This window comes from Microcaecilia unicolor, chromosome 8 (genome assembly GCF_901765095.1).
Source record: "Microcaecilia unicolor chromosome 8, aMicUni1.1, whole genome shotgun sequence".
Taxonomy (NCBI): domain Eukaryota; kingdom Metazoa; phylum Chordata; class Amphibia; order Gymnophiona; family Siphonopidae; genus Microcaecilia; species Microcaecilia unicolor.
The window spans coordinates 207,936,998-207,963,228 of NC_044038.1; the positions used below are offsets into that span (position 1 = coordinate 207,936,998).

The following is a 26,231-nucleotide window of genomic DNA, read 5'->3' on the forward strand; positions in this document are numbered from 1 at the left end:
CAGCTAACCTCCCCTCTAAACTAGAAGAGCATTTTGGATATCTAGATAGATGGGAAGGGCATAATATTTCATGGATGGGGAGGGTGCAAGCTATTAAAATTATGATATTACCAAAGCTGCTTTACTTATGGCCTTACCTATCCCCAGGCAATTTTTTAAAATAAAATTAAAAAGAAGGGTGTTCAGGTATATATGGAACAAGTGCCCTGTACAAGTTCGAACCCAGACTACGAATCAACCTAAAAAACAAGGAAGAATGGCTGTCCTAGACTTCATTTTTATATTATCAAGCAGCACAACTCAGCATATTGGCAGAATGGATTACTCATTTGACTAAGATGTGGGTGCAACTAGAGCAAACGTAGATGAGGCCCACACTATTGTGGACCATTCCATGGCTACCCAATTAAATGATTTTGGAACATGCCAAAAAGGCTCAGGTGGGAGTGGGAAGCCAAGACTTGGTATGGGCTATGGAAAAAGTTTTTTTTCCATATAGGAAATATTTCCCACAAACAGGTAAACTGATTTGCCCCAGGGGGCTCTGAACTGTCCCTCCACCAAAGAAACAACATCAGGCCCAATTCTGGTGGTCTGGAAAAAAGAAAGACTGCTGTTCCTGCAAAAATTGGCTTCTCTGAAGGCGCCACCAGAGCCTACTGCTTGACCTCCATATGGCTCCGCTACATCCTACAGAACCGTGGACACCCACTGAAGAAGTTTTCTCTCCTATGTTTATTTAAAAATTTGATATACTGCCTTTCACAATCAAAGCGGGGTACAAAAATTAAAATCATAAAAACAAGAAAAGAACGTCAATATCAAAATAGGACAGAAAACAAACAATATAGGACAACAAGAAATAACAAAAACATCCAGTTAAATACAACCCAACCTGCAAAAAGAGCATAAGTCAAAGGAATGCCTGAGAAAACAAATGTGTTTTTAGACGACTGTGGAAATGAGGAAAAGAAAGCTCTGATTTCAAAAGAGGTGGTAAACAGTTCCAGAGAGAAGGAGCCAAACAGAAGGCAGAAGCACGAGTTGAACTAAGTCGGTAACAGTAAACAGAAAGAACAGATAAACGGCAAACAAATGCAGATCGAAGTGTACCAGACGGGGTATATGAAGTAATAAGACTAGCTAAATAAGGGGGAAAGCCCAAACGAAGGGCTTTCAAAATGACAGTCAAAATTTTATGATTATGCTTTTTTATTGGAAGCCAATGATTTCTTTAAGAAGGGGCATAACATCATCATAACGTTGGGTATTTGACAGAATACATATAGCTGTATTCTGTGTAGTCTGTAATTTACGAAGGGATATCTCAGGGAGACCAGCATATATGATCTCTATATATAAATGGCACCACCAACGTTCTAAATGAAGCCTCCAGCTGGAAGTGTGAAGGGGGAGAGATATCCGGTTTCCCCATGAGTGTCTGCCCCGCCCTCGCTCTCTCTGTAAGACAAACAGTGAAGGAAAACACAGCAAAGCACGAAATCAAATCGCTCTCTCTGTGACAGTGAAGGACTCAGAGGGGGGAGGGGAGAGAGGGCAGAAGCCCTCACTATCTCTGTAACACAAACACAGCACAGCAGGAAACTTAACACTGAAGGACTCGACTCCGAGGGGGGAGGGGACAGAGAGCAGAGGGGCAGGCAGCACAGGGGAAGGGAAAGAGGGCAGAGGGCAGGGACACACACACTCCCACATGCACACAGAAGAAAACCTTGCTAGCCCCCGTTTCATTTGCATCAGAAACGGGGCTTTTTTTTTTTTTTAGCATTTTATTAGAAATCCATGCCAATATAACACAAATTATTTCACAGATAGCCACTGAACATCTGATATTCATAACACAGATTGCTACTGCAATTAAACATGTGCAACTAACCTCAACTTCAACCCCCAAACCCCCCATTCTTTTTACTAGTGTTACAATAATCAAGATTTGAAGCTATCAGAGCATAAAGAAGAGTGGCACAGTTGTCATTATCTAGCAAAGGACGGACAGGCCATACAAGGGGCAAAGAGTGGAAGTAGCTTCTGACAGTGGTAGAAATGTGGGTTGAAAAGTCAGTGCACCAAGTAAACTCCTAAATACTTCAACGCGTCAACTAAATGGACAGGAACATTATCAATAATTGGAGCAATGGAAGGAGCAGAACAGTGACTTGTAAGCCAAATTGAGGATGTTTTTTTGATGATTAAGGTGCAGGCGATCAGACTTAAGCCAAACAGAAACAGCATCAAGACATGACTGCAGAGGTTTGAGATCAGGATAAGGGTTCTAGGAGAATATCATCTGCATAAATATAACATTTTAAATGTAATTCCTGAGTGAGACACACCAATGGAGCAAGACAGACACTGAAAAGTAAAGGGGAAAGAACAAAACCCTGAGGAACACCACAGCTAAGGGGCACTGGATCTGAAAGAGATGATGGTAGTAATACCTGAAAAGAACAGCCAGAGAGGAAGGAATGAAACTAAAGAAGTACTGGACTTGAAAGACCCATAGAAGACAATCGAGGCAGCAAAATGGAATGAACTGACCGTGTCAAAGGCAGAGGAAAGATCTAGCGAAACTAAAAGAAGGGCCTTACCTTGTTCAAAAGCAGAATGGCAATTTAGAAGAGATGCAATAACTGTTTCAGTGGAGTAACCTGGATGAAAACCAAACTGGAAGGGAAGAAGTGCATTAGTAGCCTCAAGATGATCTGAAAGCTGTCAAACACATCAGTCCAAAAGTTTACTCAAAAATGGCAGATTTGAAACTGGACGATAATAGTTAAGGAGAGCAGGATCAAGGGATTGGTTTTTCAAAAGAGGATGAACCAGTGCAGCCTTCCATAGGGTGGGTACTTTTCCCGTAGTAAGGCTATTTATAATCAGAGTGCACCAGCGGGTTAAGACCATGAGCAGTTAGCGACAGCCAATAAGAAAGAACAGGATCCAACTGACAGGTCGTCTTTTTGGATGGATTGTAACATGTTATCAAATTGAGTTAATGACGGAATATTAAACTGAGACCAACAGTGCAAGAAACCAGTAGAGGATCCAGGCGGGGAAAGCGGCTGCAGAAAAACTACTGAACCAGCAGTAGATACCAGCCACACCACTAACACATTGGTTCCCACATGCTTCACAGCATCTGCATCCTGGCATTAAATCTCTGCTGCCTAGCAAAGAACCCCTGTTGAGGGGGAAAAAAAAAAGCAGTCCAGGAGACTAGCATAGACCTGCTTACCTGTTCAATTAAAATAAGCCATATCCAATTACTAGCTTTTTTTTTTTTTAACTTGAAAAAGGCAGACAAAGCTGACAGAAGTACACCCTGCCTAATTTAAGTCTGCAGGCAGAAGAATTACTACTCACCTTCACTGGATGAGACCCCTTAGGGTCACCGTCGACTAGTCTCACAAGCAAAGCCCAAAGGCTAGAGCTTAGGGACCTGGAGGGAAAAATACCTCTGTGCTCTATCACAGAAGGCCCATAGACCAGTTTCTGAGTGCAATTCCTAAGCCAAAGCTCAACCTCAAGGGCTGAAGCTGGGGACTGCACAGAGGAGAAACATTTGTTCAAAAGAAATCCTGTTCCACTAGTCAACCTGCACTATCTGCTGGAGGCAGGGAAATACTGGGAATATTCCTGGCTGCACCATCTATTATATTTTAACATAGTAAATGACGGCAGATAAAGATCTGTATAGTCCATGCAGTCTGCCCAACAAGATAAACTCATTTTACATGGTATGTGATACTTTATATGTGTACCTGTTTGATTTGTCCTTGCCTTTCTCAGGGCACAGACCGTAAATGTCTGCCCAGCACTGTTCTTGAACTTTCCATCTCTATTCAGTTACGATCACGGCGTAGACCATAGAAGTCTGCCCAGCACTGGTTTTGCTTCCCAATCTCCGCTTAGATCCATTCCTTCTAAACAGGATTCCTTTGTGTTTATCCCTTGCATGTTTGAATTCCATTACCGTTTTCATCACCAACCGCAGGAGGGCATTCCACGTATCTACCACCCTTTCCGTGATAAAATACTTCCTGACATTACTCCTGAGTCTGCCCCCCCTTCAACCTGAATTCATGTCCTCTAGTTCTACCACCTTCCAGTCTCCGGAAAAGGTTCGTTTGCGGATTAATACCTTTTAAATATTTGAACATCTGTATCATGTCACCCCTGTTTCTCCTTTCCTCTAAGGTATACATGTTCAGGTTGGCAAGTTTCTTCTCGTACGGTTTGCAATGCAAATCCCATACCATTTTTGTAGGTTTTATTTGCACTGCTTCCAGTCTTTTTACATCTTTAGCAAGATACGGGCTCCAAAACTGAACACAATGCTTCAAGTGGGGCCTCACCAACGACTTGTAGAGGGGAATCAACACCTCTTTTCTTCTGCTGATTATACCCCTCTCTATGCAGCCTAGCATCCCTTCTGGCCACGGCCGCCGCCTTGTCACATTGTTTCTTCACCTTCATATCCTCCAACACCAACACCCCAAAGTGTCTCTCTTGAGTCCAGCTTACTAATCTCTCCCCTCCTATTTGGTATCTCTCTTTTGGGTTTCTGCACCCCAAGTGCATCACTCTGCACTTCTTGGCACTTCTGCACAGGTATATGAGAGAATTATTTCCCGGGTTTGGTAATTGATATATCAAATTTTAACTGCCAGACCCTCGACCATTTTTCTAACTTTTGGAGATCCCTTCTCATTGTTTCTACTCCCTCCAGGGTACCCACTCTATTGGCTATCTTCGTGTCATCCACAAAAAGACAAACCTTTCCTTCCAACCCTTCAGCAATACCTCTCACAAATAGAATAGGCCCCAGCACCAACTCCTGAGGAACTCCACTGCTCACCCTCCTTTCCTCTGAGCGGATTCCATTTACCACCACCCTCTGCCACTTATCGGTCAACCAGTTACCTAACCAATTCACCACTTTCGGTCCAAAGTTCAGCTCTTTCAGTTTATTCACTGTGGGGGACCGTATCAAAGCCTTTGCTGAAATCCAAGTAGATTACATCTAGCGCACGTCCTTCATCCAATTCTTTGGTCACCCAGTCAAAGAAATCAGTAAGATTCATTTGGCAGGATTTTCCTTTGGTAAAGCCATGTTGCCTCGGGTTCTGTAATCCGTTGGCTTCTAGAAAGTTAACTATCCTTTCTTTCAACAGCGACTCCATTATTTTTCCTACCACCGACGTGAGACTTACCGGTCTTTAGTTTACCACTTCTTCCCTGTCTCCACTTTTGTGAAGAGGGACCATATCTGCTCGTCTCCAATTTCACGGAACTTCTCCCGTCTCTAAAGATCTATTCAATAAATCTTTAAGAGGTCCCACCAGGATCTCCCTGAGCTCCCTCAGTATTCTGAGATGTATCCCATCCGGCCCCATAGCTTTGTCCACCTTCAGATTCTCCAGCTGTTTATAAACTCTTTCTTCCGTAAACGGCGCAGTATCTATTCCATTCCCAGATATTCCCTCGGCAGCCAACCGGGGTCCTTCACCAGGATTTTTCTCCATTATTGTCATCAGAATTTTCAAATTTTGTAATTTAATATATAAGCAAAATAAGCAAACATGGGTAATAGAATAAATATTTGAAAGAGTCTTACAGTGCAAACTCAACATTACCATCTCAATCCTGAAGCCTTTGTAACATATGAAACTTAAACCCTCTACCCCATCCCCCTTGCATATCTCAAACCACACAGAAACAAGGTTGAAATTATTATGTTGCTAGAGTCTGTCTCCATCTGCTGATATGTGGGCATAATCTATGAGTCTGGACTGGTATAGCAGGATAAGTGTTATATTTTATCCTGGATGTGTAGAATATTTAGTCTGTCTATTATATCATAGGATTCAACTTATGTTTATCATTGCCTCAAGTAAGAGTCTCATGCATAGCCATTTTAGATATCCTGACAACTTGACAGGCTGTCGATCTATTCATGGTTAGGGCCTCTACATTATCTGTGGCACAACTACAGTTGTGGAATTCTGCTAATTCACTGGAAGGGGGACTTCCTGAATTTTAGGAGAGATTTTGAAAATAGCGAGTTTAAACTCAGCCCTCAGGGCACACCTAGCCAGTCAGAGTTTTAGTATTAGCACAATGAATATGGACACGAGGTCTGCATACAATGGAGGCAGTACATACAGATGTCTCTCATGCATATTCACTGTGTATATCCTAAAAACACAGCTAGTTGGGTATGCTCCAAGGACTGGGAAGAGAACCAGTTTTAGAACATTTGTTCCCTTAAGCTTTTTTTTTTAGATAAGCTATTTATTCAATGCATTTTTGGACACTGAGATTATGATAAGGCAGGTAAGCATGACCATAGACAGAAACAGCCAACCCCAGAATCCTGGGCCTTTAATATAAAGTAACACGTCATTCGCGAAAAGGGCTATGCGATGCTCCCCCCCCCCCCCCCCCCCACCTTAATTCCCCAAATATCCGGGTGCTGAAGTATCAACTCTGCCAGAGACTCTATATACAGCGCAAATAAAAAGGGTGATAGGGGACATCCCTGCCTAGTCCCCCTTCCAACTGGAAAGAATGATGTATATCCTCCATTAATATTAATACACGCCTTTGGGGCCGTATATAATGCCTCTATCCAGGTACCAAAATTAGCTTCTAAACCCATGTGATGCATCACCTCTCGCAAAAACTGCCAACTGACTCAGTTAAAAGCCTTCTGTGCGTCGATGGCCAACAGCGCCACACCCGGTGAAGAACTCTGTGCTTCCCAAATCAAATGAAGAGTACGCCTAATATTATCACCTACCTGACGCCTTGGGATAAATTCTGATTGATCTATATGAACCAATTGCGGCAACACCCTGGCCAATCTGTTGGCTAACATCTTAGCCAGGATCTTCGCATCAACATTCACGAGAGAAATAGGTCTATAGGATCCACACACAGTGGGATCCTTCCCTGGCTTTGGTAGGACTGTTACCCCTGCCTCAGACATAGAAGGTGGTAATCCATTGCCCACCATTACCAGCAAATCCCCTAACTCCCCCACAAAGCATTTGTAAAACCTTGCCATAAACCCATCCAACCCTGGGGCCTTACCATTCGAAAGTCTCCTTATAACCCCTTGTATCTCCCCTAGTCTGATGGGCTCTCCCAACTGCAATCTCTCTGCCTCATTAAGAGTTTTTAAAGGGATATGATCCAAATATTGAGCTATTGCCGTGACTGATTCCCTGTCTGGTGCACAATATAAATCCTGATATTTCGGAAAGCATTTTTGACTATCAGTCTGTTAGCCTAGTGGTTAGTGCACTGGACTTTGATCCTGGGGAACTGAGTTTGATTCCCACTGCAGCTCCTTGTGACTCTGGGCAAGTCACTTAACCCTCCATTGCCCCTGGTACAAATAAGTACCCGAATATACTATGTAAACCGCTTTGAATGTAGTTGAAAAACCACAGAAAGGCGGTATATCAAGTCCCATTTCCCTATACATTGCACTCGATTTGTTAGCAAACTCAAAGTGTTGCTGCTGAAGTTTAGTTCTCATAAAATCTACTTCCACCATCGGAAGCTGAGCCAATTCCCCTCTCACTTTTTTCAGTTCTTCCCAAATCTGTGAAGTAGGTGTCCTCTTATGTTGGTTTTCTAAACACAATAATTTAGTACGCAAACTAAGTGAATATTGACCTTGTTCTCTCTTCTTTCATGCCCCCCATTTTATTAAGGTTCCTTGAACCACTGCTTTCAAAGCGTCCCATAAAACCCTATAAGATACTTCCCCATTATCATTAAACTGACAAAATTCACGTATAACTAACCTCTTCGCACACCATCTGCTCCCCCAACAATGATTTGTTAATTCTCCAAAAACTCTGGCTCCCAGAATGACCATTAAGCTAATCCACACTGGAGCATGATCCGAGATTTGTATATTACCAATATTGGCCTCAGCCACCAAGCCCCACCCATTATGGTGAATCCACAACCCATCTATACAAGTATAAGTTTGAGTGGCATGGGAGTAAATAGTGTAATTACGTTGCACTCCATGTAGCAATCTCCAACAGTCTACCATTTCTAAAGCCTGTACAAACTGCAATAATGCTTTGCGATTGGGACCACTATAATGCCCACCCCCAGTCAAATAATCTAGGCGAGCATCAGGAGCCACAATGAAATTGCCTCCCATCACCACCTGTCCCCGCACAAATCCCTGAAGCTCCCCCAGCAATGCTTGATAAAATTATGGCTGACCCACATTCGGGGCATATAAATTAATCAATGTAAGCTCCTGAGCTTGCAAAAAGCCATGCAGGGCTACATATCTACCACTCGAGTCACGAAACTCCTTCTGTATATGATACCCGCAATTTTGCCTAAGTAAAATGGCCACTCCCCCAGTCCGTTTAGCCCCTAACCCCTGATGGACCACCACCTCCCTGAAGGGCTTCCGATGCAACATATGAGCATCCCGCAGTCTTAAATGTGTTTCTTGCAGGAATACCACATCCTACTTTAGTCTAGTCAGTTCCTTAAAAAAAACATACTACGCTTTCCTGGATTATTCAGGCCATTTACATTCCAAGTCCCCACCACTAAAGATTCCCCTTTCCCACCCCCTGCCCACCAAAATTGCATGCAGAAGCAGACCCCTTATTAACCCCTTTTTGTTGACCCTGACCCAAATCCACACCCCTACCCACCCCTTCCCCTCCCCTCGTGTCTGCTGATCTCTTCCTCAACAGATCAGCAATCCCCAGAGGAATAAACTCACTCTCCAGGAGGCATATACCTCCACCAACTAAATTCCCCGAGGCACCCCCAATAGATACCACCTTGTACCTCCTCCCCCACTCGCATCCTCCAACTCCACCCCCAAGTCGATCCATACCCACTCCCATGCATCTCACAACACTCATCACACCCTTATAAAAACCCATTTCAAGCGCAGAATAACCAATAAACTTTCGACACTCCCCATATTATCAAAAACATCCCCTGCACTCCACAGCCCAACACACATTCATCCCTCCCCCCCCCAAAAAAAAACCCACACACATTGTCATGATGATAAATCGCAATGTTCAATTCGACCTTCAATTGTTCTGTGATATAGAGGATGTTCCTCAAGTCCATATCCAACCAAGGCCTTAACCCTTTCATCTATGCAGACTATGTCACAATATTCATTCCTTATAAATCTAAACTGACTGAAATCACCAACAAAATCAAGATCAGCTTGATCATCATGGACTCGTGGGCAAATGCATTTCAACTAAAACTAAACACACACTGTCTCATCCTCTCATCCCTACACAGCGCGGATAACCCCACAATTATCAAGCACACCAGATTATACCCTCCCTATCTCAGACAGCCTGAAAATCCTTGGCATTACAATGGATCGCAACTTAAAACTAGAGAGCCAAGTGACATCCACAACAAAGAAAATGTTCCACTCAATGTGGAAACTCAAACGCGTGAAACAATTCTTCCCGAGGGGAACATTTCGCAACCTGATACAATCAATGGTACTAAGCCATGCAGACTACTGCAATGGAATTTATGTGGGATGCAAAGAACAAACCTTAAAGAAACTTCAGACCGCTCAAAACACGGCAGCTAGGCTTATCTTCGGAAAAACGTGATTTGAAAGTGCAAAACCCCTTTGCGAAAAACTACACTAGCTACAAATCAAGGAACGCATTGCTTTCAAAATCTGCACTCTGGTTCACAAAATTATCTACGTTGAAGCTCATGACAGAACTTGATCGACCTACCAACTAGAAACACATCCGAATCAACACAAATGTACCTAAATCTGCACTACCCAAGCTGCAAAGGACTCAAATACAAATCAACTTGCACGTCCAGTTTTTCCTACATAAGCACACAACTGTGGAACGCATTACCAAAAGCCTTGAAACCTACGAATGACCACCTATACTTCCGGAAAACACTAAAAACTAACCTGTTTAAAAAGGCATACCCTACCGATCCAACATAAATGCCTGATCTCTGCAACACAACAAAACTAAAGAACGTAATAGACATAACACAACTCTTCCGTTTAAAAAGGCATACCCTACCGATCCAACATAAATGCCTGATCTCTGCAACACAACAAAACTAAAGAACGTAATAGACATAACACAACTCTTCCGTTGTACGATTCCCTAGTGTGGCTGTGCCACATGAACTTTATCTTACCACATCACTTTGTATTTGTTTACACCGGAGTCTGTAACGCCTCTCCGGTACTATGTAAGCCACACTGAGCCTACAAATAAGTGGGAAAATGCGGGCTATAAATGTAACAAAATAAATAAATAAAAGATGACATCCCTATGAGGAAAGGCTAAAGCAGCCAGGGCTCTTCAGTTTAGAGAAGAGACAGCTGAGGGGAGATAATCAAGAGGTCTATAAAATACAGAGTAGAATGGAACAGGTAGACACGAAAGCGAATGCTACATACCTGTAGAAGGTATTCTCTGAGGACAGCAGGCTGATTGTTCTCACTGATGGGTGACGTCCACGGCAGCCCCTCCAATCGGAAACTTCACTAGCAAAGGCCTTTGCTAGTCCTCGCGCGTCCATGCGCACGCGCGGCCGTCTTCCCGCCCGAACCGGCTCGTGTTCGTCAGTCCCATAAGTAGCAAAACAAAGCAAGGGAAGACACAATTCCAAAGGGGAGGCGGGCGGGTTTGTGAGAACAATCAGCCTGCTGTCCTCGGAGAATACCTTCTACAGGTATGTAGCATTCGCTTTCTCCGAGGACAAGCAGGCTGCTTGTTCTCACTGATGGGGTATCCCTAGCCCCCAGGCTCACTCAAAACAACAACCATGGTCAATTGGGCCTCGCAACGGCGAGGACATAACTGAGATTGACCTAAAAAATTTACCAACTAACTGAGAGTGCAGCCTGGAACAGAACAAACAGGGCCCTCGGAGGGTGGAGTTGGATCCTAAAGCCCAAACAGGTTCTGAAGAACTGACTGCTCGAACCGACTGTCGCGTCGGGTATCCTGCTGCAGGCAGTAATGAGATGTGAATGTGTGGACAGATGACCACGTCGCAGCTTTGCAAATTTCTTCAATAGAGGCTGACTTCAAGTGGGCTACCGACGCTGCCATAGCTCTAACATTATGAGCCGTGACATGACCCTCAAGAGCCAGCCCAGCTTGGGCGTAAGTGAAGGAAATGCAATCTGCTAGCCAATTGGATATGGTGCGTTTCCCCACAGCCACTCCCCTCCTATTGGGATCAAAAGAAACAAACAATTGGGCGGACTGTCTGTTGGGCTGTGTCCGCTCCAGGTAGAAGGCCAATGCTCTCTTGCAGTCCAATGTGTGCAGCTGACGTTCAGCAGGGCAGGAATGAGGACGGGGAAAAAATGTTGGCAAGACAATTGACTGGTTCAGATGGAACTCCGACACAACCTTCGGCAAGAACTTAGGGTGAGTGCGGAGGACTACTCTGTTATGATGAAACTTGGTGTAAGGGGCCTGGGCTACCAGGGCCTGAAGCTCACTGACTCTACGAGCTGAAGTAACTGCCACCAAGAAAATGACCTTCCAGGTCAAGTACTTCAGATGGCAGGAATTCAGTGGCTCAAAAGGAGGTTTCATCAGCTGGGTGAGAACGACACTGAGATCCCATGACACTGTAGGAGGCTTGACAGGGGGCTTTGACAAAAGCAAACCTCTCATGAAGCGAACAACTAAAGGCTGTCCTGAGATCGGCTTACCTTCCACACGGTAATGGTATGCACTGATTGCACTAAGGTGAACCCTTACAGAGTTGGTCTTGAGACCAGACTCAGACAAGTGCAGAAGGTATTCAAGCAGGGTCTGTGTAGGACAAGAGCGAGGATCTAGGGCCTTGCTGTCACACCAGACGGCAAACCTCCTCCACAGAAAGAAGTAACTCCTCTTGGTGGAATCTTTCCTGGAAGCAAGCAAGATACGGGAGACACCCTCTGACAGACCCAAAGAGGCAAAGTCTACGCTCTCAACATCCAGGCCGTGAGAGCCAGGGACCGGAGGTTGGGATGCAGAAGCGCCCCTTCGTCCTGCGTGATGAGGGTCGGAAAACACTCCAATCTCCATGGTTCTTCGGAGGATAACTCCAGAAGAAGAGGGAACCAGATCTGACGCGGCCAAAAAGGAGCAATCAGAATCATGGTGCCTCGGTCTTGCTTGAGTTTCAACAAAGTCTTCCCCACCAGAGGTATGGGAGGATAAGCATACAGCAGACCCTCCCCCCAGTCCAGGAGGAAGGCATCCGATGCCAGTCTGCCGTGGGCCTGAAGCCTGGAACAGAACTGAGGGACTTTGTGGTTGGCTCGAGATGCGAAGAGATCTACCAAGGGGGTGCCCCACACCTGGAAGATCTGTCGCACTACACGGGAATTGAGCGACCACTCGTGAGGTTGCATAATCCTGCTCAACCTGTCGGCCAGACTGTTGTTTACGCCTGCCAGATATGTGGCTTGGAGCACCATGCCGTGACGGCGAGCCCAGAGCCACATGCTGACGGCTTCCTGACACAGGGGGCGAGATCCGGTGCCCCCCTGCTTGTTGACGTAGAACATGGCAACCTGGTTGTCTGTCTGAATTTGGATAATTTGATGGGACAGCCGATCTCTGAAAGCCTTCAGAGCATTCCAGATCGCTCGTAACTCCAGAAGATTGATCTGCAGATCGCGTTCCTGGAGGGACCAGCTTCCTTGGGTGTGAAGCCCCTCTACATGAGCTCCCCACCCCAGGAGAGACGCATCCATGGTCAGCACTTTTTGAGGCTGAGGAATTTGGAAGGGACGTCCCAAAGTCAGATTGGACCAAATCGTCCACCAATACAGGGATTCGAGAAAACTCGTGGACAGGTGGATTACGTCTTCTAGATCCCCAGCAGCCTGGAACCACTGGGAAGCTAGGGTCCATTGAGCAGATCTCATGTGAAGGCGGGCCATGGGAGTCACATGGACTGTGGAGGCCATGTGGCCTAGCAATCTCAACATCTGCCGAGCTGTGATCTGCTGGGACGCTCGCACCCGCGAGACGAGGGACAACAAGTTGTTGGCTCTCGTCTCTGGGAGATGGGCGCGAGCCGTCCGAGAATCCAGCAGAGCTCCTATGAATTCGAGTCTCTGCACTGGGAGAAGATGGGACTTTGGATAATTTATCACAAACCCCAGTAGCTCCAGGAGGCGAATAGTCATCTGCATGGACTGCAGGGCTCCTGCCTCGGATGTGTTCTTCACCAGCCAATCGTCGAGATATGGGAACACGTGCACCCTCAGCCTGCGAAGTGCCGCTGCTACTACAGCCAAGCACTTTGTGAACACCCTGGGCGCAGAGGCGAGCCCAAAGGGTAGCACACAGTACTGGAAGTGACGTGTGCCCAGCTGAAATCGCAGATACTGTCTGTGAGCTGGCAGTATCGGGATGTGTGTGTAGGCATCCTTCAAGTTCAGAGAGCATAGCCAATCGTTTTCCTGAATCATGGGAAGGAGGGTGCCCAGGGAAAGCATCCTGAACTTTTCTTTGACCAGATATTTGTTCAGGGCCCTTAGGTCTAGGATGGGACGCATCCCCCCTGTTTTCTTTTCCACAAGGAAGTACCTGGAATAGAATCCCAGCCCTTCTTGCCCAGATGGCACGGGCTCGACCGCATTGGCGCTGAGAAGGGCGGAGAGTTCCTCTGCAAGTACCTGCTTGTGCTGGAAGCTGTAAGACTGAGCTCCCGGTGGACAATTTGGAGGTTTTGAGGCCAAATTGAGGGTGTATCCTTGCCGGACTATTTGGAGAACTCACTGATCGGAGGTTATGAGAGGCCACCTTTGGTGAAAAGCTTTCAACCTCCCTCCGACTGGCAGGTCGCCCGGCACTGACACTTGGATGTCGGCTATGCTCTGCTGGAGCCAGTCAAAAGCTCGTCCCTTGCTTTTGCTGGGGAGCCGAGGGGCCTTGCTGAGGCGCACGCTGCTGACGAGAGCGAGCGCGCTGGGGCTTAGCCTGGGCCGCAGGCTGTCGAGAAGGAGGATTGTACCTACGCTTGCCAGAAGAGTAGGGAACAGTCTTCCTTCCCCCAAAAAATCTTCTACCTGTAGAGGTAGAGGCTGAAGGCTGCCGGCGGGAGAACTTGTCGAATGCGGTGTCCCGCTGGTGGAGCTGCTCTACCACCTGTTCGACTTTCTCTCCAAAAATGTTATCCGCACGGCAAGGCGAGTCCGCAATCCGCTGCTGGATTCTATTCTCCAGGTCGGAGGCACGCAGCCATGAGAGCCTGCGCATCACCACACCTTGAGCAGCGGCCCTGGACGCAACATCAAAGGTGTCATACACCCCTCTGGCCAGGAATTTTCTGCACGCCTTCAGCTGCCTGACCACCTCCTGAAAAGGCTTGGCTTGCTCAGGAGGGAGCGCATCAACCAAGCCCGCCAACTGCCGCACATTGTTCTGCATGTGTATGCTCGTGTAGAGCTGGTAGGACTGAATTTTGGCCACGAGCATAGAGGAATGGTAGGCCTTCCTCCCAAAGGAGTCTAAGGTTCTAGAGTCCTTGCCCGGGGGCGCCGAAGCATGCTCCCTAGAACTCTTAGCCTTCTTTAGGGCCAGATCCACAACTCCAGAATCATGAGGCAACTGAGTGCGCATCAGATCTGGGTCCCCATGGATCCGGTACTGGGACTCGATCTTCTTGGGGATGTGGGGATTAGTTAAAGGCTTGGTCCAGTTCGCTAGCAATGTCTTTTTTAGGACATGGTGCATGGGTACAGTGGACGCTTCCTTAGGTGGAAAAGGATAGTCCAGGAGCTCAAACATTTCAGCCCTGGGCTCGTCCTCCACAACCACCGGGAAGGGGATGGCCGTAGACATCTCCCGGACAAAGGAAGCAAAAGACAGAATCTCGGGAGGAGAAAGCTGTCTCTCAGGAGAGGGAGTGGGATCGGAAGGAAGACCATCAGACTCCTCGTCAGAGAAATATCTGGGGTCCTCTTCCTCTTCCCACGAGGCCTCACCCTCGGTGTCAGACACAAGTTCACGGACCTGTGTCTGCAACCGTGCCCGACTCGACTCTGAGGGTAGACTCCCTCGCCCGCATCGGCGAAGCTCCCTCCGCCGACGTAGTCGGGGAGCCTTCCTGGGAGGCGACGGCAGCCGGTACCGCACGCGGCACCGACGCCGGAGACCTCACCTCGGGCGATGGGCCAGCCGGCGCCACGCTCGATGGTACCGGTGGCGCAAGCACCGCCGGTACCGGAGGGGTAGGGCGCAACAGCTCTCCCAGAATCTCTGGGAGAACGGCCCGGAGGCTCTCGTTCAGAGCGGCTGCAGAGAAAGGCATGGAGGTCGATGCAGGCGTCGATGTCAGAACCTGTTCCGGGCGTGGAGGCTGTTCCGGGCTGTCCAGAGTGGAGCGGTCCTCTCGGTGCCAATGCCTGCTGGGTGCCGACTCCCTCGGCGACCCAGAGCTCTCGGTGCCGACCCGGAAAGGAGACCGATGACGATGCTTCTTCGATTTCTTGGAACGAAGCATGTCACCGGAGCTTCCCGGCACCGACGAGGAGGACGTAGAATCCAGTCGTCGCTTCCTCGGGGCCGAGGCCGAAGGAGGTCGGTCTCGGGGGGGGCTGTACCGCAGGAGCCCTCAGGGTAGGGGGAGACCCACCCGAAGGCTCACCGCCACCAGCAGGGGAATGGACAGCCCTCACCTGCACTCCAGACGAAGCACCACCGTCCGACGACATCAGCAGACGAGGTCCTGGTACCACCGACGTCGATGCAGCTATCCGATGTCTCGGGGCCGATGCAGAGGGCCGATGCCTCGATGCACGAGGATGAAGCTCTGGACGCTGAAGACGTCGATGCACTCGATACCCCCGGTGCCGATGCTGACGAAGAGCCCGAGAACAAAACGTTCCACTGGGCCAATCTCGCTACCTGAGTCCGCTTTTGCAAAAGGGAACACAGACTACAGGCCTGCGGGCGGTGCTCAGCCCCCAAGCACTGAAGACACGACGTGTGCCTATCAGTGAGCGAGATGACCCGGGCGCACTGGGTGCACTTCTTGAAGCCGCTGGTAGACTTCGATGTCATGGGCGGAAAAATCACGCCGGCGAGATCAAAAGTCGAAATGGCGGAAAAGGCACCGAAAAAACAAGGGGAAGAAAACTTCGACCCGAGGCCTAAAAGCGGCCTACCCCGACGACGAAAGAAAACTTACCGGGGCGAAAGCTGAAAATAGCGGGGGAAGAAAAGACCAAGAGTCTTTTCCCACACAGAATGGATTATAATTTTTCTCTTTTCGAAAACACACGACGAACGCGCGAGGTCGACTTTGCGGGGCCCGACACGGCGAAAACACGACCGTACCGAGCGCGGACAAAAGAAGACTGACTAACACGAGCCGGTTCGGGCGGGAAGACGGCCGCGCATGCGCGGTGCGCATGGACGCGCGAGGACTAGCAAAGGCCTTTGCTAGTGAAGTTTCCGATTGGAGGGGCTGCCGTGGACGTCACCCATCAGTGAGAACAAGCAGCCTGCTTGTCCTCGGAGAATCACTTGTTTACTCTTTCCAAAAATACAAGGACTAGGGAGCATGCAAGGAAGCTATGAAGTAGTACATTTAAAATAAAACCGGAGAAAATATTCCATCATTCAATGTGTAACTAACCTCAAATTCATTGCCAGACAGTATGATAAAAGCAGTTAGCTTAGCAAGGTTTAAAAATGGTTTGGATAATTTCCTAAAAGAAAAGTCCATAAGCCATTATTAAGATGGACTTGGGAAAATCCACTGCTTATTCCTAGGATGACCATCATAAAATCTGTTTTACTTGGGATCTTATCAGGTAACTTGGGCCTGGACTGGCCACTTAGCAACAGGATACTGAGCTTGATGGACTTTCAGTCTGTGCCAGTATGACAATGCTTATGTTCTTATGAGGCATAAAGGTTATGACAACTAGCAAAAGAGCAATTTTTCCCCAGAATAAAAGGGTTTATGAATTGAAAGTGAAGTAGTGGGATCTTCATGGTCGATCTCCTTAGAATTCCTTCTGTGGTTATACAGGGAACGCTATCAACCAAGTTCAAGCAAATTTCTGGTTTACCTATGCAAGGTCTACTAGCCTCCAGTGTTGAAACAAACAGATAGGAGACAGGGTAGGGTGTGTGGTTAATTGTGTGGCTTGATTCATGCTTAGAATTTTTTTGTCTTAACACCACACTGTAGCCTCAGGTTGCTTACAAAGGTTACTGCAGGAAAAGGGTATGTAGCAGCATGCACACATACCTCCAACCACTGCTCAGGCAAGCCACAGGGAGCTTGAACTTAAAGCAATACATACTGTGTAAGCCAACGCCTACTTCCTGTATTTTACTGATATGGAATACAATTTGACAGAGCTATAGAATACAGTTTTGAGCCACAATACTTCTATACAGTAACTTTGAAAGCTAGACATTGAACTCCCAGAGAATTGTGTCAAATCCAGGATAGGTTAGTTGTCATTAGCTAAATTATATATTTCTTTCACAGGAAGTGAATTACGACGTCAGTCTAATTACAGGACCTTTTATTCATTTTAATGTTGCTCATCTTTGGTGGTACAAAGTTATGTTATCAAAATTAAACACTAAGGGCCCTGTTTACAAAGCTGCGCTGAAGGCGCGCTAGCGTTTTGAGTACATGCTAACGCTAGAGACATCCATATATTCCTATGGGTATATCCAGCATTAGCGTGTGCTAAAAACGCCAGCACACCTTAGTAAACAGAACCTTAAATATTCCACATATAGTGCCCAGAACTACTTAATACTACAAATCTACCCTGGTATGTAATTTAAATTAGATCAAAACCATAATTTAAAAATCACTAATTGGCTAGAGTCTGCATCAATTAAAAGTAAAACGTGCCCAGCATAAAAAGTGATAATATTTGTTCAAACAACAATTCAAGTGACTTCAGAATTCCATGCAAAAACTATGGAGATGGAAGAATGATATGACATTTACCAAGTAGAAAACCCACAGGTGTCACTACCATGAGGTTAAATAGGTACTCCACACTATGGTATACACTTCTCTTATTATTATTATTAACATTTGTATAGTGCTACCAGACGCACGCAGCGCTGAACACCTGACACAGAGAGACAGTCCCTGCTCGACAGAGCTTACATAAAATGTATTGCAGAAAAGGACTGCCAAGGGAGTTGGTGCTGTTATTGCAACTGTACATTCAGATATAATGGGAGGAGACTAGGTCTGTTCACCGATTACAAATTTTAATACCATGATTAAGCGCAATGAAAATTTTTTAAACGTAAGATTAATCACAAACTGTCCCCCTCACATTTTCACCTGTATAGTGCAAAATATAGACTGCAGATGTAAATTATTTTACTAAATTGAAAATAAAATAATTTCTTTTACATTTGTTGTCCAGTGATTTTATTTTTCTAATCATCTTATTCCCTGTTTCTGGTTCTGTTCCCCTGTCTGTGTTCTGAACTCTATGTTCAGAGCCTCCTCTCTTCTTCACTTCTTCCTCTATAACATCTTTCGCATTAAATTTTCTGCAATTGTTCTTCCTTCTTATATCTGTCTTGTTTCTATCCCTTCCACTTCATCCATGGGCACCATCTCCTCTCTCCTCCCCTCCGGTATCTCCTTCCACTCCATGGGTGCCATCTCCTCTCTTTCCCTTCCTCTCTATGGACACCATCTCATCTTATTCCTTCTCTTGCTCTCCTCTCCACTGGCACAATCTCATTTCTCCTCCCCCCAGGAGCTCCTGTAGCTCCGTATTCTCTCCTAATCCCCCCCTCCCCACACAGACAGCTTTTTCTTTTCTTTCCTACCACCCTGTGACTCTCTCTCTCTCCTGCATATAAATTCTCTCCTACCGCTGTCTCCCTCTCTCCCCGATGCTCCTGCAACTTGTTCTCTCCTGTCCGCCGCACACCGGCAGCCTTTTCTTTGCTGCCACCGCACTCTCTGGCATCTCATTCCACCCTCCACCGCCATCACACGTGGCCCTCTAAACTTGCCTTCTACACATGGCAGCATTAACCACACGCTGCTCTGCTCCTCTCTGTAACCGGAGCACTTCCTCTCTAGCGTTCGATTCCTGCAATAGGAAACAGGAAGTTTCATCAGAGAAGGTGGGATGCTAGAGAGGTAGGGCTCCAGTTACAGAGAGGAGTGGAGCAGCGTGTGCTTAATGCCGCCATGTGTACAAGGCAAGTTTGGAGGGTGGCAAGCAGACGGGATGAGATGCCAGACAGCGGGGTGGCAGGAGAAAAAAGGCTGCCGGTGTACGGCAACAGGTAGGAGAGAACAAGCTGCAGGAGAACCAGAGAGAGAGAGGGGGGCAGCGGTAGAAGAAAGCAGCATGATACATTTAACTGCGTTAAAATTATTAGCACATAAAAATTTTAACACGCTAATCGCGTTAAAACGAGTTAACGAACAGCCCAGGAGACCATCATCTGAATCTTCGTGTCCTTTGCTAAGGCAGTGTTGATATTGTACCAGGGATGAATACGCAAAAAGAAGAGAGATATTCCCAAGCTTTCTTGACCATACAAGTTTCAAGAGACTCGTCAGCAAAAGGGTTAGTGATCTGCAGACCTTGTCACTGGTCTCTTGTTTAGGTATTCCCTGACAATGTGGTACACCAAAACAGCACCAAAATGTCAATCTGGTTTTTCTTTTGAAGGAAAAAAATTTCAGATTCTTATGGCATTGTGTCTATATCCTGAATCATAACGAGAAAGGTGATTACATTTTCTTGAAACCGAGATAACTGAAGTTTATTTATTATGATGACATTTCTACCCTGCATTTTCCCAAGAAAGCTCAGGTTCAATGCAGCTTACATAACAAATTAAGAAAAAGCAGTACAAGACATTAACACAACTACATAGTAACATAGTAGATGACGGCAGAAAAAGACCTGCATGGTCCATCCAGTCTGCCCAACAAGATAAGTGATATGTGCTACTTTTTGTGTATACCCTACTTTGATTTGTACCTGTGCTCTTCAGGGCACAGACCTTATAAGTCTGCCCAGCACTATCCCCGCCTCCCAACTATTAAAAAAACATTCTCTTTTCATATTAGCTGAACACAGATCTAAAGAAGAGGGCTTTAAGTAAACTTCTAAACGACATATAATCGACAGTGTCTGATATACTTGGGTGATGAGTTCTAAAGTTTGGTAGTGTGGTAAGAAAAATTAGCATTATGGATAGTTTTGTAGGTTAAGTTTTTACAACTTGGGAAATATAATACGAGATACTCTCTAGATGATGAGGTGGCATTTTGTGGTGATAACTTAAATGAGAGCCATCACATAAGATAGTAAGATACCATAAAGAATCTGATGAACAAGAACACAGAGCTTAAATGAAATTCTTTCATTGATAGGTAACCAATGTAGATCCTTAAAAGGAGATGCCTTAACATAACAATCTATATATAAGACAGGTTGCCGTGCTTTGTGCAGTTTGTACTTTTCTTAGGAGACTCCGCTTAATACCTGCGCAAGTTATACAGAACCTTCTCATTTTACAAGCCTTGAATGGTGAACTTGTACACAGTGACTGAATAGTTATATTAATCCCTTTGGCTCCTAACCACTACTCATTTGCCCTCCTCCTCTTTACCCATTAATTCCCTTGCCCGTTCTATGTTTTGTCTACCTGTTCTATCTAGATTGTAAGCTCTTTGAGCAGGGACTGTCTCTCTATGTCAAGTGTTCAGCGCTGCGTGAATCTGGTAGCGCTATACAAATGCTATTAGTAGTAGTAGTTTCAATTTCCAAATAGGTTCAGGCTTACAAGATTGGTAACTATTTGATAACGGAATATAAGAATGCTGTTTTTACTATAGCTACCCCTCAGACAGATAGGAGATCTGTGTCAAGGTGCAAGGTAGTTACTGAAAAGTTAGTATATATCATTGCTAGGCATTAGATGTGGCTTTTGGATGTAGTGTTTAGGTCATGATCAATCCTCCCTCTGGTTCTGCTGTGATAGCAGCCTAGTACTGTCTGGATTAAGATGCACAATGTTGAAGTACCTCTCTTAGCTTCACTCTACACTTGAACCATCTATTTGACCACAAAAAATAAATAAATAAATAAATAAAAAGAGTAATGTTGGCAAGTCTGACGATGGGTTGAGGCCTCACATTTTTACACATTAGGATGGTTATGCTGCTGATAATGTAAGTGGTAGTATGGTACAGGAATTCTGCTCCTTGCACAAGATTCCAATATTTTGTCCATACAATTACATTCTTGTTTTGGGATTCTGTAAAAATTTCATACAAGAGTGTTTACTTACTCGTTCCTGTCCAGCAGTGTCCCAGATGAGGAATTTATGTAATTCATTTTGATACTGTACTGTCTTTGTCATAAAAGATGCTCTAAAGAAAAAAAAAAGTCACAAAAAAAAATCAATATGATGGTCTAAGACTCATCTCACTGTTCACCCATATTGCCATTTAATTCTTCAAGTTTCAAGATTATTCGGATGTGTCATACCGCTCGCTTACTGGTGAGGCATCTGAGTTCTTAACAATACTATAAAATATAGAGAAGCTAGGATAGAATATTTGAATATTTAAAAATAGAAGGGCAGTAATAAGAATAGCAGGTTACAAATGTTCAACGGGAGGGGGTGGAGCAAGGGTGTAGTAATGAGAAAGAACTGGTGAAGTCCATATGTATCCAGGTTCTTCAGATTCCTCTCATCCAACCCAATAGTATGATTCTATTCTATTAGATCCTTGAGATCCGCACAGTGCAATCTGTTAGCATTCCTACTACTATCCATAATCTTTAGACATGTACACAACTCTTCAGTTATAGCTACAGGGCTCTGCTCTTATGAAGTCCCTACCACTTGACCTGACATCTGAACACAGGCTTGCAACTTTGAAGACTGGTTTAAAAATCCATCTTACACTCTTATTTTCTTTCGAGTCCAACTAGACTAGTCCAGAACAAGTGTTACATATCTCAGCCAGCAGATGGAGACAGACTTGTGAGCTGTGAAGTCTGTAAACAGCCCACCAGTATGTCTGTAACAAAGCAAATATTGAATACCCCAACATTACCAAAACTTTAGTCCAGTAGGGAATTCAGGACTCTGCTTCATATACACTCCTACTCAAGAAACTTTCGAGCCTTTAGATAAGCTGAAAACAAAACCCATTTCAGGCTACAGGGTAGGTCTCCGGACTGATCTGGTTGGACTCAAGGAAAGAAAATTATTGGGCAAGATCAAATTTTTCCTCTTTTCATCCCACCAGACCAATCCAAAATGCATGGGATGCAGTGAAGCAATCTTCATATTGGGCAGGATGAAGATACCCCTGACGAAAAAAACTGCTGCACCTCCAATCTGTAAAACTTTGTAAACAAGTAGCAGCTGTTTACAGGACTGGATACCCACTAGACTGAACCAGGACTGAAAGCTGCAAGCAGCCACTAAAACAGGGAACAAACACTGGTAGACAAGAGACAAAACTGAAAGCTGCCAGGCAGCCACTGAAGAAACAAAGAGAACCTAGAACTAGACAAAGACATACAAACAAGAAACAAAACTGGGAAACAAGCAATACAATACAAGAAGCTACACAAAGACTAAACTAGAATCAGGCAAAAACTTGAACCAGAAACTAAACTAGGCAGAAGTGCCACAAGCACCAACATACCAGGGCCTTAGGCGATGCAAAGGCAAAGCAGAAAGGTTTCAAAATGGCTAATAAGCCCAGCAGCAGCTGAGACTCAAGCTGCAGCAATCACCAGGCAACTAAGGGTGCTGTGCAGGTTCAAACAAAACAAGCAGGTCTGGCAGTCTGGAAGATCCGGACCGGACTGGGCTGAAATCTGGAACGGGCGACAGCACACAGACAATCTAATGCAGCCAGCACACAGAGACAGACACAGAACTAACTCACAAAGAACAGACAGAAGCCAGCTCAGAAGCTGACCACAGGAAATAAGGTGAGTCTGAGAGGGGTCACGGCCACAGACATGACAGTATTTAATGCCTTTACATGTTGAGAAGTGGGGGGTTAGGTAAGATCTTGCTGATTTACTTGTATTCCGGATTGGTAGGTGTATTAGATTGATCATGTAGTGCAGTGAGAGGCCAAAAATTATTCTGTACACCAGAGAGCAGATTTTGAAGACTATGCTGTCCTTAATCGGAAGCCAGTGTAGTTTTTGGAGAAGGGGTTTGGCTCTTTCAAATCGGGTTTTTCTGAAAATGAGTCTAGCTATTGTGTTTTGTTTGTAATTTTTAGGATTTGTTCTTTGCACCCTGCGTAGATTCCATCACAATAATCCACATGGGCCAGGACCATGGTTTGAATCATGTTGCAAAATACCTCTCTTGGAAAGTATTGTTTTATGTGTTTGAGAGTTTCCACATTGTGTGAAACATTTTCTTTGTAGTGGCCTTGGCCTGGCTTTCAAGTGATATGTCATGGTCTATGGTGATGCCTAGGATTTTCAGGCTGTCCGAGATTGGGAGTGATGAGCCCAAGGCACTGATGGTTGTAAACTGTTCAGTGTTGTGCGGGGACGAGAATATGAGGCAATGTGTTTTTTCCCTGTTTAGTTTTAACTTGAAGGCTGATGCCTATGCTTCCATGATGTTCATGCTGTTGATTTTGGAGGCGATTTTTGCTTGATTATTTTTGAAAAGGATATAGATTGTGACATGGTCAGCATATATGAATGGATTGAGGTCTTGTCTGGATAGGAACTTGGCTAGTTATGTTGAATAGTATGGGTGAGAAGGGCGAGCCTTGTGGGACTCCAATTCTGCTTGCCAAGGAGGGGAGATATCTGAACTTGACTTGGTACAACCTGGTAGTCAGGAAACCCTTAATCCATGAGAATATCTTCCCTCCAATTCCTAGTTTATCAAGTATTCTTAATAAAATTTGGCGGTCCACCATGTCAAAGGCACTCGACGTGTCGAACTGGATTAACAAGATGTTTTTTCCCTCTTGCGATTTCATGTTTGAGTTTGGTCAGGAGTGTGATTAACACCATTTCAGTACTATAGTTGGGTCTGAAGCTTGATTGAGATTTGTTGTTTGGCTACTATACCTTCTATCATCTTGGCCATTAATGGTATTGGTGCAACTGGTCTGTAGTTTGAGATATCATTGGTTTTTTTCTTGGAGTCTTTTGGGATTGGTGTGAGTAATATGTTTCTCTTATCCAGTGGGAATAGTCCTTCATGGAACATGAAGTTTAGATGGGATGCGAGATCTTCAGTGAACTGGTTGGGAGGTGTTGTCATAATATAGTTAGGACATATATCTAGTGAGAAGTGAATAAAGGTAAGTAAAGTTTATTCAGGTCGGGTCTGCTGGTGTTTCTCCTGGGTATGGATCTAGTTCATCTAAGAAGGTTTCTAGGTTGGCGTTCTCCTGGAGTAGATTTTTACGTAAGTTGATGATTTTTTCCTCAAAATATTTGGCTAGTTCGTCTGCAGGTGGAAGATCTTTATTCGTTGTTGTCACTGATTTGGTGTCTAGTAGATTGTTCACTAATTTGTATAGTTTCTTTGAGTCCTTATAATCGGGACCTATTTGTTCTTTATAGAATACTAGTAAATAAGGCCCGTTTCCGACACAAATGAAACGGGCGCTAGCAAGGTTTTCCTCGGAGTGTGTATGTTTGAGAGAGTGTGTGTGTGAGAGTGACTTTGTGAGAGAGACAGATTGAATGTGTGTGGCTGCAAGTGTGTCTGTTAGAGAGTGTGTGTGTGAGATTGACAGTGTGTTTGAGTGGGTATGTGAGCGAGAGCGAGAGTGTATGAGAGTGATAGAGTGTTTGACAGTGACTGTGTGACACATAGAGAGTGAATGTGATCGAGTGTGAGACATAGCGTGTATTGTAGACAGTGTTAGAGAGTGAGAGAGACAGTCAGTGTGTGAGAGAGAGAGAGAGTGTGACGGAGATACATCCCCCCCCTCCCTATGTTGGCTGGAAGGACCCCCCTCCGTCTGCCACTGTGTTGTCGCAGGACCCCTCATCTCCTTGTCTGGTCAGTCTCCCCCCCCTCCTTTCAGGTCTCCCTACAGCCCTTCTCTCAGGACTGTGGGTCGCCCCTCCCCCCTTCACCTGTGCTGTCAGGACCCCCTCCTCCGCCTCCATCTGTGGTCTGTGTACCTGTTCTGGCCCTCATCCTCCCCTCCTTGTGCCTGAACTGTTGCTTAGCCTGTGGCAACAGTGGAGAGAGCTGTGCAGGACCTCCTGTTCCAACCCCCTTGTCATGTTTGTAGAGAAAGAAAAGAGGGAAAAAGAGGAAAAGTGGCATAATGTTTGTAAAAAGGAAGAGGGGCACGGCAGGCAGCGACCAGCTATCAGCTGTGCAAGTGTAAACAAAAGAAAACAAAAAGGAGTTTTGTGCTGCCTGTTCAGTCCCAGCTCGTATTCTCTCGTATTCGCTGCTTTAAAGGACAGGAGGGGAGGGTGCACAGCAGAAGCTGACTTACTTTGCCAGATGCGAAGCAAAAGCTCCTGCCCTTGTTAAACAAAACAAAACAAAAAGGAGTTTTGTGCTGCCTGTTCAGTCCCAGCTCGTATTCTCTCGTATTCGCTGCTTGAAAGGACAGGAGGGGAGGGTGCACAGCAGAAGCTGACTTACTTTGCCAGATGCGAAGCAAAAGCTCCTGCCCTCGTTAGTTCTACATTCAGCTGCCAAGGCCACCGGAGAAAACAGAGGGAGGAGAAACGGGTGCAGAACTCCTCCAGCACATGTGCACAGCAAAGCGAGTGACGCTCCTCCCAGTGAGCCCTTCGCCTCTGACGCTCCTCCCTTCTTCTATTTGACTTCCCTGATAGGTCCCTCATTGGTGTGATGCTCCTCCCTTTTCCTGTTTCAGTTCCCTTTGATAGGTCAGAGCGGTGCAGCTGTGACGCTCCTCCCTTCTCTGATAGGTCAGGGCAGGGCAGAGATGTACTCTGATAGGTCAGGGCGGGGCAGATTCAGATCATGGCGGCGCACAGATGGACTGTGGTTAAAAGTGGTTACAGAGCTTCGAACATACGAACTTTTGAAGCCTCAAAGTGTGGTTCAGAATGTTCATGGTGCTTTTTATGTCCAGTTGGGGCGTGGCGTAGGTCGCAGATGGGGCGTGGCTGAGGGCGGTGGTGAGTAGTCCGAATA

General features: G+C 45.8%; 1 protein-coding gene across 1 annotated transcript in view; it reads right to left on the bottom strand.

The window, feature by feature from the left end:
- Positions 1-26,231, bottom strand: part of RAB22A (RAB22A, member RAS oncogene family) — a 47,798-nt gene that overhangs the window by 14,445 nt on the left and 7,122 nt on the right. Inside the window, exon 3 of the mRNA XM_030212683.1 lies at positions 21,378-21,459. Within this exon, the coding sequence (XP_030068543.1) occupies positions 21,378-21,459 (82 nt within the window). The remainder of the gene's footprint in view (positions 1-21,377; positions 21,460-26,231) is intronic.